This window comes from Ranitomeya imitator, chromosome 1, assembly GCF_032444005.1.
Source record: "Ranitomeya imitator isolate aRanImi1 chromosome 1, aRanImi1.pri, whole genome shotgun sequence".
Lineage (NCBI taxonomy): Eukaryota > Metazoa > Chordata > Amphibia > Anura > Dendrobatidae > Ranitomeya > Ranitomeya imitator.
This window is the reverse complement of record NC_091282.1, coordinates 253,945,295-253,960,882: the sequence shown is the minus strand read 5'-3', so window position 1 is coordinate 253,960,882 and position 15,588 is coordinate 253,945,295. Positions and strand designations below refer to the sequence as shown.

Genomic DNA, 15,588 nt, shown 5'->3' with positions numbered 1-15,588 from the left:
CGAGATCATTTTGGAAGTAGGAAGGGCCCCAGTGATCCTGGGAGATCCGCACTGAATATCTCAGGATTTCTCGTTTGCGGTACTAGTATTTTTCCGTCTTATTGCAACAAAACTGCAAATATGGACTTCCTCGCAGGGAGTCTTCATTTGTGGTTCTTCCCTATCGCATACCGATAGATCTTTGGGACCTTAATGGTCCTGGGGGTCTTACAGTAGACTCCTTTTTTGATCCGGACAGACTTTACTATCAGGGAAGGTTGCTCCCTTTCTTCTCTGCGATCTTGTCATCCTGATGAGTCTTCAGAGCTTGCCGCTCTGTTCTTTCAGACTTTTTTCCTTATTACCATCAAGGCAAGGTTGTCCTCAGGCCATCCCCTTCACTTGTTACCAAGGTGGTATTGTATTCCCACTGTTACAGGGGCATCGTCCTTCTCTCATCTTTCGGCTCCAGTTTACAAAACGGAATGGGTTCTCCATAGTCTGGACGAAGTGAGTGCTCCGAGTAGGTACGTATCGAGGACGGTGTCCTTCCGAAGGTTGGTCACTTTATTTGGGCTTCCTGACGGTAAGAAGAAGGCTTCCTGACGGTCACAGGAAGGATTAAGCCATTTCACCATCCAGGAGTCCTTCCGTGCTAGATGTCAGCCTATCTCCCTGTCTGAGGGCTCTAGGCACCAGACGTCGGCATGCACAGCTGCAAGCTTGCGGATTAGTCCAGTCCGCATGCATTCTTGAAGCACTATAATTCCCACACTTCAACAGATGTGAGTGTGGGCAGGCGGACTCTGCAGGCCGCAGTGGCGCACTTGTAAGTAGCGGTTACACAGGGCCTGATCTGATGTTGTCCCCACCCAGGAACTGCTTTGGGACGTCCCACGGTCTGTGTCCCCCAATGAGGCGAAGGAGAAATAGGGATTTTTGTGTACTCATCGTAAAATCCTTTTCTCCGAGCCAGGGCCGGCGTTTGGCACAGGCAGACCAGGCAGATGCCGGGGGCCCTCTGCCTCTGCAGCCCCTGTATGAAGTGTTCAGAGGGTGTACAGCAGTGAATAATGCTGTGCATTGCTCTGTTGTTCTGGAATGTCTCTCCCAAAACCCCCTTGAGACCCCCTCAGTGCTATGATTTACTCATGTGGTCCCGGATCTCTGTGCTGTTTGCTGTAGGATCAGATTTCACACTCACAAACAGCAGGGATCAGCATAGGCTCTGACCACAGTCACTAAATCACTGCTTGTAATCTGACAGGGCGACCTGCTGTCACTACTGTCTGGATGACACAAGACAGGAATATTGTCTGCTGAATCAGGGTATTTATTATATAGAAATAAATGAATTCCCACGTGAAACGATAAGGGTAAACCATACACATATATAGTACAGGTGTGCATAGGAATCAGCGTTTTTGGTGCAATTTTTTTTTTTTTTGCAGCCAAAGCCTGCTCTCTTGGCAATAAAAACACTGCTTTCAAAACACCAATTTTTTAGGGTATGTGCAGATGATCTGGAAATGGCAGCCCTTTGGATGCAGCGGACATGTGCTACGTCCAAAGTGCTGTCATCTTTTGAACACAGGTGATTCCGCGTGTGTTCATTGATCTGTGCGGAATCCCTGCGTCCTATACATTGCAGGGGTGAGATTTCTCTTGCGGAGACTCACGTTTACGCCATATAAATTGACATGCTGCAGCCTGGACAGACGCGCCCCATGTCCGTCTCTGCGGGTGAGGTGCAGGTGATAGTGCATGCATAGTAGAGATTGAATTTCTTGAAATCCCATCCACTATACTGAAACATCTGGCCGCTGCGGGTTGGACGCTGCACAAGTACACAGCAGCCGACCTGCAGCGTTTTCTGATTGTTGACACATACCCTTAGAACTTTTGCTGTTTGTTTTTTACAGTATGCATTTTGTCTACAGTACATGTTTAACCCCTTAGCGACCGCCGATACGCCTTTTAACGGCGGCCGCTAAGGGTACTTAAACCACAGCGCCGTTAATTAACGGCGCTGTGGAAAAAGTAAATAGCGCCCCCCCAGAGTCGGATTTTCTCCGGGGTCTCGGCTGCCGGGGGTAGCCGAGACCCCAGAGAACATGATTCGGGGGGTTTTTAACCGACCCCGCATTTGCGATCGCCGGTAATTAACCATTTATCGGCGATCGCAAAAAAAAACAAACCGCGATCTCTTTTTAATTTCTCTGTCCTCCGATGTGATCGCACATCGGAGGACAGAGAAAAGGGGTCCCAGGTAGCCCCCCAATACTTACCTATCTCCCCCGATGCTCCTCGTGTCTCCCGGTGGGCGCCGCCATCTTCAAAATGGCGGTCGCGTGCGCCCGCCGGCCGGCACCGGGGGAATCTTTGGGGTCTCGGCTGCCGGAGGTAGCCGAGACCCCAAAGAACATGATCGGGGTCGGTTTTACCGACCCCTGTTTTGCGATCGCCGGTAATTAACTGTTTACCGGCGACCGCAAGAAAAAAAAAAGTAAAGTGTAATTCTCTGTCCTCTGATGTGATCGCACATCAGAGGACAGAGAAATAGGGGGATTCGGGGACCCTAGCATACTCACCTGTGTACCTGGATCCTCCTGCTGCTCCTCCTGGCCGCCGGGGAAAAGAAAATGGCGGGCGCATGCGCAGTGCGCCCGCCATCTGTCTCCATCTGCTGGCCGGCAGGAGAACAGCAGTTGGGGCTAAAATTAGGGTTAGGGGTAGTGTTAGGGTTAGGGCTAGGGGTAGGGCTAGGGTTAGGGGTAGGGTTAGGGCTAGGGGTAGGGCTAGGGTTAGGGCTAGGGCTAAATTTAGGGTTGGGGCTAAATTTAGGGTTAGGCTTCTTTCACACTTACATCGGTACGGGGCCGTCGCAATGCGTTGGCCCGACATACCGACGCACGTTGTGAAAATTGTGCACAACGTGGGCAGCGGATGTAGTTTTTCAATGCAGCCGCTGCCCAATCTATGTCCTGGGGAGGAGGGGGCGGAGTTACGGCCACGCATGCGCGGTCAGAAATGGCGGATGCGACGTACAAAAAAACGTTTCATTGGACTTTTTTTGTGCCGACGGTCCGCCAAAACACAACTGATCCAGTGCACGACGGACGCGACGTGTGGCCATCCGTCACGATCCGTCGGCAATACAAGTCTATGGGCAAAAAACGCATCCTGCGGGCACATTTGCAGGATCCGTTTCTTGTCCAAAACTACGGATTGCGACGGATGCCAAATGACGCAAGTGTGAAAGTAGCCTTAGGGCTAGGGTTAGGGTTGGGGCTAAAGTTAGGGCTAGGGTTGGGGCTAAAGTTAGGGTTAGAGTTGGGATTAGGGTTAGGGTTTGGATTAGGGTTGGTATTAGGGTTAGGGTTGGCATTAGGGTTATGCTTGGGATTAGGGTTAAGGTTAGGGTTGTGATTAGGGGTGTATTGGGATTAAGGTTAGGTTTGAGGTTAGGGTTGAGATTAGGATTAGGGGTGTGTTGGATTTAGGGTTTTGATTAGGGTTATGGTTAGGGTTGACATTAGGGTTGTTTTGGGGTAAGGGTTGTGATTATCGTTAGGGTTAGTGATTAGGATTATGGATCAGGTTGGGATTAGGGTTAGGGGTGTGTTGGAGTTGGGTTGGAGCTAGAATTGGGGGGTTTCCACTGTTTAGGTACATCAGGGGGTCTCCAAACACGATAGCCAATTTTGAGCTCAAAAAGTGAAATGGTGCTCCCTCCCTTCTGAGCTCTGCCATGCGCCCAAACAGTGGGTTACCCCCACATATGGGGCATCAGCGTACTCGGGATAAATTGGACAACAACTATTGCAGTCCAATTTCTCCTGTTACCCTTGTGAAAATAAAAACTTAGGGGCTACAATATCTTTTTTGTGGAAAAAAATATATTTTTTTATTTTCACGACTCTGCATTCTAAACTTCTGTGAAGCACTTGGGCATTCAAAGTTCTCACCACACATCTAGATAAGTTCCTTGGGGGGTCTAGTTTCCAAAATGGGGTCACTTGTGGAGGGTTTCTACTGGTTAGGTACATCAGGGGCTCTGCAAACGCAACATAATGCTCGCAGACCATTCTATCAAAGTCTGCATTCCAAAACGGCGCTCCTTCCTTCCGAGCTCTGCCGTGCGCCTAAACAGTGGTTTACCCCCACATATGGGGTACCAGCATACTCAGGACAAATTGGACAACAACTTTTGCGGTCCAATTTTTCTTGTTACCCTTGTGAAAATAAAAACTTGGGGGCTAAAAAATCTTTTTTGTGGAAAAAAAAAATATTTTTTATTTTCATGACTCTGCATTATAAACTTCTGTGAAGCACTTGGGCATTCAAAGTTCTCACCACACATCTACATAAGTTCCATGGGGGGTCTAGTTTCCAAAATGGGGTCACTTGTGGGGGATTTCTACTGTTTAGGCACATCAGGGGCTCTCCAAATGCGACATGGCGTCCGATCTTAATTCCAGCCAATTCTACATTGAAAAAGTAAAACGGCACTCCTTCTCTTCCAAGCTCTGCGGTGCGCCCAAACAGTGGTTTACCCCCACATATTGGGTATCGAGGTACTCAGGAGAAATTGCACAACAACTTTTGTGGTCTAATTTCTCCTGTTACCCTTGTGAAAATAAAAATTTGTGGGCAAAAAGATCATTTTTGTAGAAAAATGCGATTTTTTTTTTTCAGGGCTCTACGTTATAAACTTCTGTGAAGCACATGGGGGTTCAAAGTGCTCACCACACATCTAGATAAGTTCCATGGGGGGTCTAGTTTCCAAAATGGGGTCACTTGTGGGGGATTTCCACTGTTTAGGCACATCAGGGGCTCTCCAAACACGACATGGCGTCCAATCTCAATTCCAGCCAATTCTACATTGAAAAAGTAAAACGGCGCTCCTTCACTTCTAAGTTCTGCGGTGCGTCCAAAAAGTGGTTTACCCCCACATATGGGGTATTGGCGTATTCAGGAGAAATTGCATAACAAAATTTATGGTTACATTTCTGTTTTTACACATGTGAAAATAAAAAAAAATGGTTCTGAATTAAGATGTTTGCAAAAAAAAGTTAAATGTTCATTTTTTCCTTCCACATTGTTTCAGTTCCTGTGAAGCACGTAAAGGGTTAATAAACTTCTTGAATGTGGTTTTGAGAACCTTGAGGGGTGTAGTTTTTAGAATGGTGTCACACTTCGTTATTTTCTATCATATAGACCCCTCAAAATGACTTCAAATGTGATGTGGTCCCTAAAAAAAAATGGTGTTGTAAAAATGAGAAATTGCTGGTCAACTTTTAACCCTTATAACTCCCTAACAAAAAAAAATTTAGGTTCCAAAATTGTGCTGATGTAAAGTAGACATGTGGGAAATGTTATTTATTAACTATTTTTCATGACATATCTCTCTGATTTAAGGGCATAAAAATACAAATTTTGAAAATTGCAAAATTTTAAAAATTTTCGCCATATTTCCGTTTTTTTCATAAATAATCGCAAGTAATATCGAAGAAATGTTACCACTAACATGAATTACAATATGTCACGAAAAAACAATCTCAGAATCAGCGGGATCCGTTGAAGCGTTCCAGAGTTATAACCTCATAAAGTGACAGTGGTCAGAATTGCAAAAATTGGCTCGGTCATTAAGTACCAAATTGGCTCTGTCACTAAGGGGTTAATAAAGTTAGTGTTATTCACAAAAAACGCAGCGAAAAACAACGTTGCAACATTTTCAGCATTTTTTTTACTTTTTCATTGCTTTCTAGGAGTTAAAAAAATTGCTGAAAGAAGTGACACGTGCAGATGTAAAAAAGCACTACAGTTGTGAAATTCAGTCAGGGGAAAATAAAAAGGTGTGCAGGAGATTTCTGAAAATCTCAGTTTTTGCTTGTGCTGTAAAATGCTATAAACTTCTTATTTGCAGAAGAAAGAGCTGCAAAAATTCTGCATATGAACATGGCGAAAAGCTGCCAGAACTAGCACTTTTTAAATCTGTGGCGTGTCACTTCTTTCAGTGTGTTTTTACCCGTAGAAAGCAATGAAAGAATAAAAAAGCTGCAGATATTGCAACGGCATTTTTCACTGCAATTTTTTAAGTGGTTTTGGTAAATTAAACCATTAGGCTATGTTCACACGTTCCTGATTTCCCTCCTTTTTTTTCAGGACTAAAAACCGCAGCTCTTGGCAGAAAACGCAGGTCCTTTTTTCGGTGCTTTTTTGGTGCTTTTTTGATGCGTTTTTTGATGCGTTTTTTTGATGCAGTTTTCTATGCAGAGTCTGTGTGTTTTCTAGGAAGTTTTTTAGGGTTAAAATGGCTGAAAATACCCTAACCCTACCCCTAACCTTAACCCTACCCTTAACCCTACCCCTAACCCCTACCCCTAACCCTATTCTAACCTTAGTGGGGGAAAAAAAAAAAAAAAAATTCTTAATTTTTTTTATTGTCCCTACCTATGGGGGTGACAAAGGGGGGGGGGGGGGGGTCATTTACTATTTTTTTTATTTTGATCACTGAGATAGGTTATATCTCAGTGATCAAAATGCACTTTGGAACGAATCTGCCGGCCGGCAGATTCGGCGGGCGCACTGCGCATGCGCCCGCCATTTTGCAAGATGGCGGCGCCCAGGGAGAAGACGGCCGGACGGACACCGGGAGGCCGGGTAAGTATAAGGAGGGGAGATTAGGGCACGGGGGGGTGGGGCGTCGGAGCACGGGGGTGGCATCGGAGCATGGGGGGGTGGGATTGGGGCACGGGGGGCAGCCACACTGCAGCGGTTCTACACCACAAACTGCGGGTTTTACTGCGGGTTTGACCTCACAATGGAGGTCTATGGGTGCAGAACCGCTGCAGTTCCGCAAAAAGTGACATGGTACTTCTTTTTTACCGCGGCAATTCAGCGCGGCTTTTTTCGCGATTTTCCGCAATGTGGGCACAGCAGTTCCTGTTTTCCATAGGGTACATTGTAATGTACCCTGCATGGAAAACAGCTGCGGACCCGCAGCGGGAAAATCGCGGCTATTCCGCATGAAAAAAAGGATGGTGTGAACATGGCCTTAGGTCAGTATTTGTAATGCAGAAACAGCAGTGGAACAATGAGGCTATGTGCACACGTTGCGGAATCTGCTGCGGATTTTTCCACGCAGATTCCTAAAAATCTGCAGGTAAAATGCCCTGCCCCACAGTGCAATGTTATCATTTGGGGCCCCCACTTTAAATTTTTGCCTAGGGCCCCACTTTGTCTAAAACCGGCCCTGCTCCGAGCCATTTATTGGGGGACACAGCTCCCACCCTATTAGCTTGTGCTTGTTTTATAATTTGACATGCTATACTCTCATATATAATATGACATGTTATATGCTCATATGTTGTTATTGATCTCCTACTGCTTTTGCACCAAACTGGTTAGCTGAGAGCCAGCAGGAGGGTGTATACTGCAGAGGAGGAGCTAACTTTCTTTGTTTCACTTAGTGGCAGCAGCATACACCCACGGTCTGTGTTGTCCCCCAATGAATGGCTTGGAGAAAAGGATTTTAAGGTGAGTAGACAAAAATCCCTATTTCCAGGGCTTCAGACATAAGTCCCGACTGAGGCACTGACCGCTAAAACCAGGGTAGAACATATCATAGCTGATGCCTCACCCAAGAGGTAAAGGGTTCCACCTCCATCTCCAAAACAGCAAGGGGCTTCTATCATAGCAAAGCTATTGGACTGTAAAAGGCCCATATACTGTCCTTGCACAGCAGCCCTTTCTGTTGGTGTTTGCCCCTGGCTAAAACGCTATGTGAATATACAATAATGGGGAAAAGACTACTCAGCCTGTGCAGAAATATATTTTCATGTAGAGCTTTACCCAATTGGATCATGATTGTGGATCAAGTCTTGGTATGAGACCATGAACAATTTATCTGTGAACGGGATATCATTTCATGATGGAACTGCTCTTTAAAATATTGCTTTCGCAGCCGGGACCACAAACTGAAGCCTTTTGTTGGGGGCTAGTTGTCAATTTACAAATGTAGTTTTCCTTTATCGCAGGAGAAATATTTAGTCCATATTACACAGGACTGGTCATAGATGGCATTGTCGTCCAAAGAAGTTTGAAACAGTTTTCCAGCGCGGTTGTAATACTATCAATCCTGGCTGTGTTGAGGTAACTTTCTAACTCTTTCTCTGGTGTGATATACTGATGAACCACATAGCATAGTGTACTATCTGTAGTATTAGGCCGGGGTCACATGAGCATTTAATACGGCTGAGTTCTTATCTGATGTTTTATCGGATAGCACTCGGCCCAGTGTTATACTTATGGGGCAGTACAGATCAGTGATTATTTTCTCTTGCCGATTTGTAAATTGTGCAAGAGCCGTAGTCGAGACCATGCTGCTGTCCAATTACGCACTAGCACGTTACAGGCAAACGGTGTCCCAGTGTGCTGTCAGGTGTGCATTACACTCGCTTGTAGGCCGCAGTCCTCCCCAGTCTCCATCCTCAGGAGCCGCCGCACATAATTCATGGGACACCAAGTTCATTGCAACAAGCAAATGTTTACTTGTTAGTTCAAGTTCATAAAGTGATAACATGTGGGGTATAGCAAAGCACTGCTTATTCCTTACTTCCTTACACAATACATCTTCAGCCCTAGCATTCGTTCCTCCCTGAGGCTTCGTTCACCCACTGGCTCTGTTAGCCCCAGGGTTTTCCCTTCTCGTTCAGCAGTGAACCCGGGATCCATTATCTTCCATATTGGCTGGTCCCTATTCATCTTCCCCTGTATGCCAAAGCACACGATGGGCCCGGAGACCCCTATGACCTCCAGGTGTGACATAAGAGTACGCTTAGGATTCCAGTATGGCGTCCTACTGCCTCAAATGGTAGACACATTCTGACCTTCTGACCCAATCCATCTCTTCTGACCCAGCAGTCTGGACTATAAATTTAGAAACATCCTTAGGGGTGCACGCATATGGGGGTGCACGCAAGCGTCTCAGAAGCAAAGCGTCACGAAGCTAAGCATCGTGATACAGCAGTTATTCCATGGCAGTTAGTCAGGGCAGGAATCACGTAACCCACACTCTGCTCTCCCATCTATCCATGTGCTTTATTCCTATCCTCCTGTGTTTCCTTGCAATCCACTTTCACCGCCCAATCCCCCCTCCATCACGACTCATATACATCAGCTCCTCACTCCTTCCCTCTCCCATGTACAGCTCCCATGCACTTCTCACCTTCCTGAAAAACCTCAAAACCTCAGTCCATCTTGCCCAAACACTCTGCACAAAAATAACTTCATACAAAAACTACTTGCTTTTTATCTTCCTACTCCTACTGATTTCAGGGGACATCTCCCCCAACCCTGGTCCACCATCCACCAACCTCACACCGAAACCTTAATAATCTTACTAATATTAATTGCACTCCTTCATCTTCTTCTTTTAATTGTGCCCTTTGGAATCCACGGTCTGTATGTAACAAGCTTCCATTCCTACACAATTACTTTCTGAAAAACTTCCTGAATCTGTTAGCCCTCACGGAAACCTGGATTCAGGATTCTGACACTGTCTCTCTTGCTGCCATTTCCCATGGTGGCTTACAATTGTCGCATTCCCCGAGACCCACAAACAGACATGATGGTGGAGTCGGCATACTTCTCTCCCCACAATGCACCTTCCAGGTCATCCCCCTAGTCCCATCTCTCATTCCCTTCTTTTGAGGTCCACACCATCAGGCTCTTTCGTCCCCTCTCCCTCAGAGTAGCGGTCATATACCGGCCCCCAGGCTCACCCACCCACTTCCTGGACTATTTCTCTGCCTGGCTGCCGCACTTCATATCCTCAGAACTACCAACCCTTATCCTGGGAGACTTCAACATCCCCACTAACAGCCCCACTTCCACATCTGCATCCCAGCTTCTGTCACTAACCACATTCTCTCCTTCACACTCACAAATCCTTGCCCACCCCAGCACACTCCTACCTACCATACATTCAGAAATCTACAAGCCATTAACCCTCATACACTTTCATACTCCTTAGGGTACCGTCACACTGAGCGACGCTGCAGCGATACCGACAACGATCCGGATCGCTGCAGCGTCGCTGTTTCGTCGCTGGAGAGCTGTCACACAGACAGCTCTCCAGCGACCAACGATGCCGGTAACCATGGTAAACATCGGGTTACTAAGTGCAGGGCCGCGCTTAGTAACCCGATGTTTACCCTGGTTACCATCCTAAAAGTAAAAAAAAACAAACGCTTCATACTTACCTTCCGCTGTCTGTCCCTCGGTGCTCTGCTTCTCTGCCCTGTGTAAGCCCAGCGGCCGGAAAGCAGAGCGGTGACGTCACCGCTGTGCTTTCCCGCCGCTGTGCTCACAGTGAGTGCAGGAAAGCACAGCGCCGAGGGACAGACAGCGGAAGGTAAGTATGAAGCGTTTGTTTTTTTTTACTTTTAGGATGGTAACCAGGGTAAACATTGGGTTACTAAGCGCGGCCCTGCACTTAGTAACCCGATGTTTACCCTGGTTACTAGTGAAGACATCGCTGGATCGGTGTCACACACGCCGATCCAGCGATGTCAGCGGGAAGTCCAGCGACGAAATAAAGTGCTGGACTTTCCTCAGCGACCAACGATCTCCCAGCAGGGGCCTGATCGTTGGTCGCTGTCACACAGAACGATTTCCTTAACGATATCGTTGCTACGTCACAAAAAGCAACGATATCGTTAACGATATCGTTCAGTGTGACGGTACCTTTACACTCATCACTGTCCCCAATCTCCTCTTTTTCCTGTCCTGATCTGGTTGTACATCACTCCAATGACACTCTTAGAAGCACCCTTGACCATGTAGCTCCCCTCAGAATTTCCAAACACAGAGTGAAACAGCCCTGGCTCACATCGCAAACCCGATTTCTCCAGCGATGCTTTAGGTGTGCTGAACACTTATGGAGGAAAACTCGCACAACAGAAGACTTCATACGCTTCAAATTTATGTTAAGGACCTATAACTCTGCCCTTCACCTCGCCAAACAGACCTACTTCACCACCCTGATCTCCTCACTAGCCAAAAACCCCAAGAAACTTTTTGGTACCTTTCACTCCCTCCTCAGGCCAAAAGCAAAAGCCCCTATCCCAGACATTTGTGCTAATGACCTGGCCTCCCACTTTATAGAGAAAATAGACAATATCCGTCAGGAAATCCGCTCCCAAATCACTAAGTTCGTGACTCCCATCCCTCCCTGCATTTCCCCTGGCTCACTCTCCACATTCGATCCCATCACAGAAGAAGCCTCCAGGCTCCTCTCCTCTTCTCGTCCGACTACATGCACCACCGACCCCATTCCCTCACACCTCCTTCAGTCTCTCTCCAGTCGTCACAACTCACCTAACTACAATCTTTCAATCTTTAATCTCTCCCTCTCCTCTTTGCATTTTCCCCTCCTCCTTCAAACACTCTATCTTTACGCCATTACTAAAGAAACCCGCTCTCGACCCATCCTGCACAAACAACTACAGACCAGTCTCCAATCTCCCCTTCATCTCTAAACTCTTGGAGCGCCTGGTCTACTCCCGCCTTACCCGTTACCTCTCCACTCACTCCCTCCTAGACCCTTCACAGTCCGGTCTCCGCCCCCTACATTCGACCGACACTGCACTCATCAAAGTGACCAATGACCTTCTGACAGCAAAACGTAACGGTGACCACTCTCTGCTCATTCTTCTCGACCTTTCTGCAGCTTTCGACACTGTTGACCACCCTATTCTACTCTCTAGGCTCCAGTCACTAGGCATTAAGGACACTGCTCTCTCCTGGTTCTCTTCCTATCTTTCTGACCACTTCTTCAGTGTTCTGTTCTCTGGCTCCCCTTCATCTCCTCTTCCTCTCACTGTCGGGGTACCTCAGGGCTCAGTCCTTGGCCCCCTTTTCTTCTCCCTCTACACAGCCCCAATTGGACAGACCGTTCAGGCATTCAGTAACATCTTTATGCTGATGACACACAACTATACATGTCATTCCCTGACCTTACCCCCACTGCACTACAGAACGCCACTGACTGTCTGCAGTCTCCAACATCATGTCCGCTCTCTATCTGAAACTCAACCTCTTCCAAACTGAACTTCTTCTACTCCCGCCATCTACCAACCTCCCTAAATCTGACATTTCCTTCTCCGTGGGTGGCACCATAATAACACCCCAGCAGCAGGCGCGCTGTCTGGGTGTAATGTTTGACTCCGATCTCTCCTTCACCTCCCATATACAATCTCTTGCCCGCTCGTGCCGCTTACACCTAAAGAACATCTCTAGAATCCGCCCTTTTCTCACCATGGAAACAACAAAAACCCTCACTGTCGCCCTGATCCACTCCCCCCTGGACTACTGTAACGCTCTATTAATTGGCCTCTGCCTCACTCGACTTTCCCCTCTCCAGTCCATCCTTAATGCAGCAGCCAGGGTCGTCCATCTGGCTAATCGTTACTCGGACGCGTCCGCTCTTCGCAAATCGTTACACTGGCTGCCCATTCATTACAGGATACAATTCATAGTACTTGTTCTCACCCACAAAGCTCTCCACAGTTCGGCACCCCCTTACATCTCCTCCCTCATTTCTGTCTATTGGCCTAACCGACCGCTGCGCTCTGCAAATGACTTTCGACTAACCTCTGCACTAATCCATACCTCCCACTCCCGACTCCAAGACTTCTCCCGTACTGCGCCAATCCTCCGGAATGCTCTACCCCAAGATATTAGGACCATCCAAAATTTGCATAGTTTTAGGCGCTTGCTCAAAACACGTTTGTTCAGAGCGGCCAATCAAGTTCCTTAATCAAAGTCATTTTATGTTTGTGTGTAGCCCATTCACTATCTCCATCTATCCCCCACCCCCTGAAGATGGCTGGACCATCATTGTAAATACATCATTGTAAATACACACCTGTGCTTTGTATCTCCCCCACCTCATTGTAGATTGTAAGCTCTCACAAGCAGGGTCGTCTTATTTCGCTTTAATTATTGTATTGTTAATTTTGTTACTTATGACTGTTGTGTTTGAAAATGTAAAGTGCTGCGGAATAAGTTGGCACTATATAAATAAAGATTCTTATTATTATTATTATTATTATTACTTAGGAGCCCACTGGACTTAAGGTACCGTTACACTAAACGACTTACCAACGATCACGACCAGCGATACGACCTGGCCGTGATCGTTGGTAAGTCCTTGTGTGGTCGCTGGGGAGCTGTCACACAGACAGCTCTCTCCAGCGACCAACGATCAGGGGAACGACTTCGGCATCGTTGAAACTGTCTTCAACGATGCCGAAGTCCCCGGGTAACCAGGGTAACCATCGGGTTATTAAGTGCAGGGCCATGCTTAGTAACCCTATATCTACCCTGGTTACCATTGTAAAAGTTAAAAAAAAAACAGTACATACTCACATTCCGATGTCTGTCACGTCCCCCGCCGTCAGCTTCCCGCACTGACTGTGTCAGCGCCGGCCGTAAAGCAGAGCACAGCAGTGATGTCACCGCTGTGCTCTGCTTTAAGGCCGGAGCTGACAGTCAGTGCAGGGAAGCTGACGCCGGGGGACGTGACAGACATCAGAATGTGAGTATGTACTGTTTTTTTTGTTTTTACTTTTACAATGGTAACCAGGGTAAATATCGGGTTACTAAGCGCGGCCCTGCGCTTAGTAACCCGATATTTACCCTGGTTACAAGTGAACACATCGCTGGATCGGCGTCACACACGCCGATCCAGCGATGACAGCGGGAGATCAGCGACCAAAAAAAGGTCCTGATCATTCCCCAACGACCAACGATCTCCCAGTAGGGGCCTGATCGTTGGTCGCTGTCACACATAACGAGATCGTTAGCGGGATCGTTGCTACGTCACAAAAAGCGTGACATTGCAACGATATCGTTAATGAAATCGTTATGTGTGAAGGTACCTTTAAACTTCCCTATCTCCTGTCACTACTAGGAAGTTGCCCACCTTTAATTAACACTAGTTACCACCCACTGGGCTATTATTATCTATGTCCTATCTTGTAGGATTAACCACCTATTGTTCTTATCCTATGTTCTATACTGCTGTTAAACCACTTACTATATAAACAGTACTTATCTTATCCTTAATATAATCCAGTGCCTATCCTGCACTATGCACTTCCCTTATTATACATTAAAGGTACCTTCACACATAACGATATCGTTAACGATATCGTGGCAACGTCACGCTTTTTGTGACGTAGCAACGATCCCGCTAACGATCTCGTTATGTGTGGCAGCGACCAACGATCAGGCCCCTGCTTGGAGATCGTTGGTCGTTGGGGAATGATCAGGACCTTTTTTTGGTTGCTGATCACCCGCTGTCATTGCTGGATCAGCATGTGTGACGCCGATCCAGCGATGTGTTCACTTGTAACCAGGGTAAATATCGGGTTACTAAGCGCAGGGCCGCGCTTAGTAACCCGATATTTACCCTGGTTACCATTGTAAAAGTAAAAAAAAAAACCAGTACATACTCACATTCCAATGTCTGTCACGTCACCCGCCGTCAACTTCCCTGCACTGACTGTCAGCGCCGCCATAAAGCAGAACACAGCGGTGACGTCACCGCTGTGCTCTGCTTTACGGCCGGCGCTGACACAGTCAGTGCGGGAAGCTGACGGCGGGGGACGTGACAGACATCGGAATGTGAGTATGTACTGTTTTTTTAACTTTTACAATGGTAACCAGGATAAATATCGGGTTACTAAGCGCGGCCCTGCACTTAGTAACCCGATGTTTACCCTGGTTACCCGGGTGCTGCAAGGGGACTTCGGCATCGTTGAAGACCGTTTCAACGATGCCGAAGTCTTTCCCCTGATCGTTGGTCGCTGGAGAGAGCTGTCTGTGTGATAGCTCCCCAGCGACCACACAACGACTTACCAACGATCACGGCCAGGTCGTATCGCTGGTCGTGATCGTTGGTAAGTCGTTTAGTGTAACGGTACCTTAACTTTACATTACTTACATGCTGTACATTACCATAACACGTTACTTGTAAAACCCCATCACGCTAAACACATAGCATGATTCTTGTCTTTAGGAGTAGGAACGTATCAGAGCAGTCCATCATTATTACAGATTCCGCATGAGAAAACAATGGCAGTATGCTGTGATTGGTAGCGAGACTCGGATCACACACACCCTTACAAATCTATGGGTGCGTGTGAAACATCGGACTGCACTCGGATGTCATCCCAGTGCAGTTCGATATTCGACAAGATAGGCCATGGAGGAGATGGAGAAATTACTTTCTCCGTCTCCTCTGCACAGTTGCTGTTGTTCTCTGATATGAGAGGATGGGAGCACAGAGCACTGACAGTCAGATCACACTCACAGCAGAGCAGGAGCCGAGGGTCAGTAGCATATCGCATCTGATGTTATACTTTCTCACGATTCCAGCCTTAGGCCAGTCTCACACGTCAGTGTCTCCGGTACGTGAGGTGTCAGTTTCCTCACGTACCTGAGACACTGACACACGTAGACACATAAAAATCAATGCATCTTTTCAGATGTCATTGATTTTTTGCGGACCGTGTCTCCGTGTGCCAAACACGGAGA

At 47.2% G+C, this 15,588-nt stretch overlaps 1 protein-coding gene across 2 annotated transcripts in view; it reads left to right on the top strand.

Moving 5' to 3' along the window:
• Positions 1 to 15,588, top strand: part of ABCB9 (ATP binding cassette subfamily B member 9) — a 160,128-nt gene that overhangs the window by 37,298 nt on the left and 107,242 nt on the right. The window contains exon 3 of one of the 2 annotated variants that reach the window (XM_069755713.1): positions 8,022 to 8,136. The exons of the other annotated variant lie outside the window; for it this stretch is intronic. Within the exon in view, the coding sequence (XP_069611814.1) occupies positions 8,022 to 8,136 (115 nt within the window). The remainder of the gene's footprint in view (positions 1 to 8,021; positions 8,137 to 15,588) is intronic. 2 annotated transcript variants of the gene reach the window in all.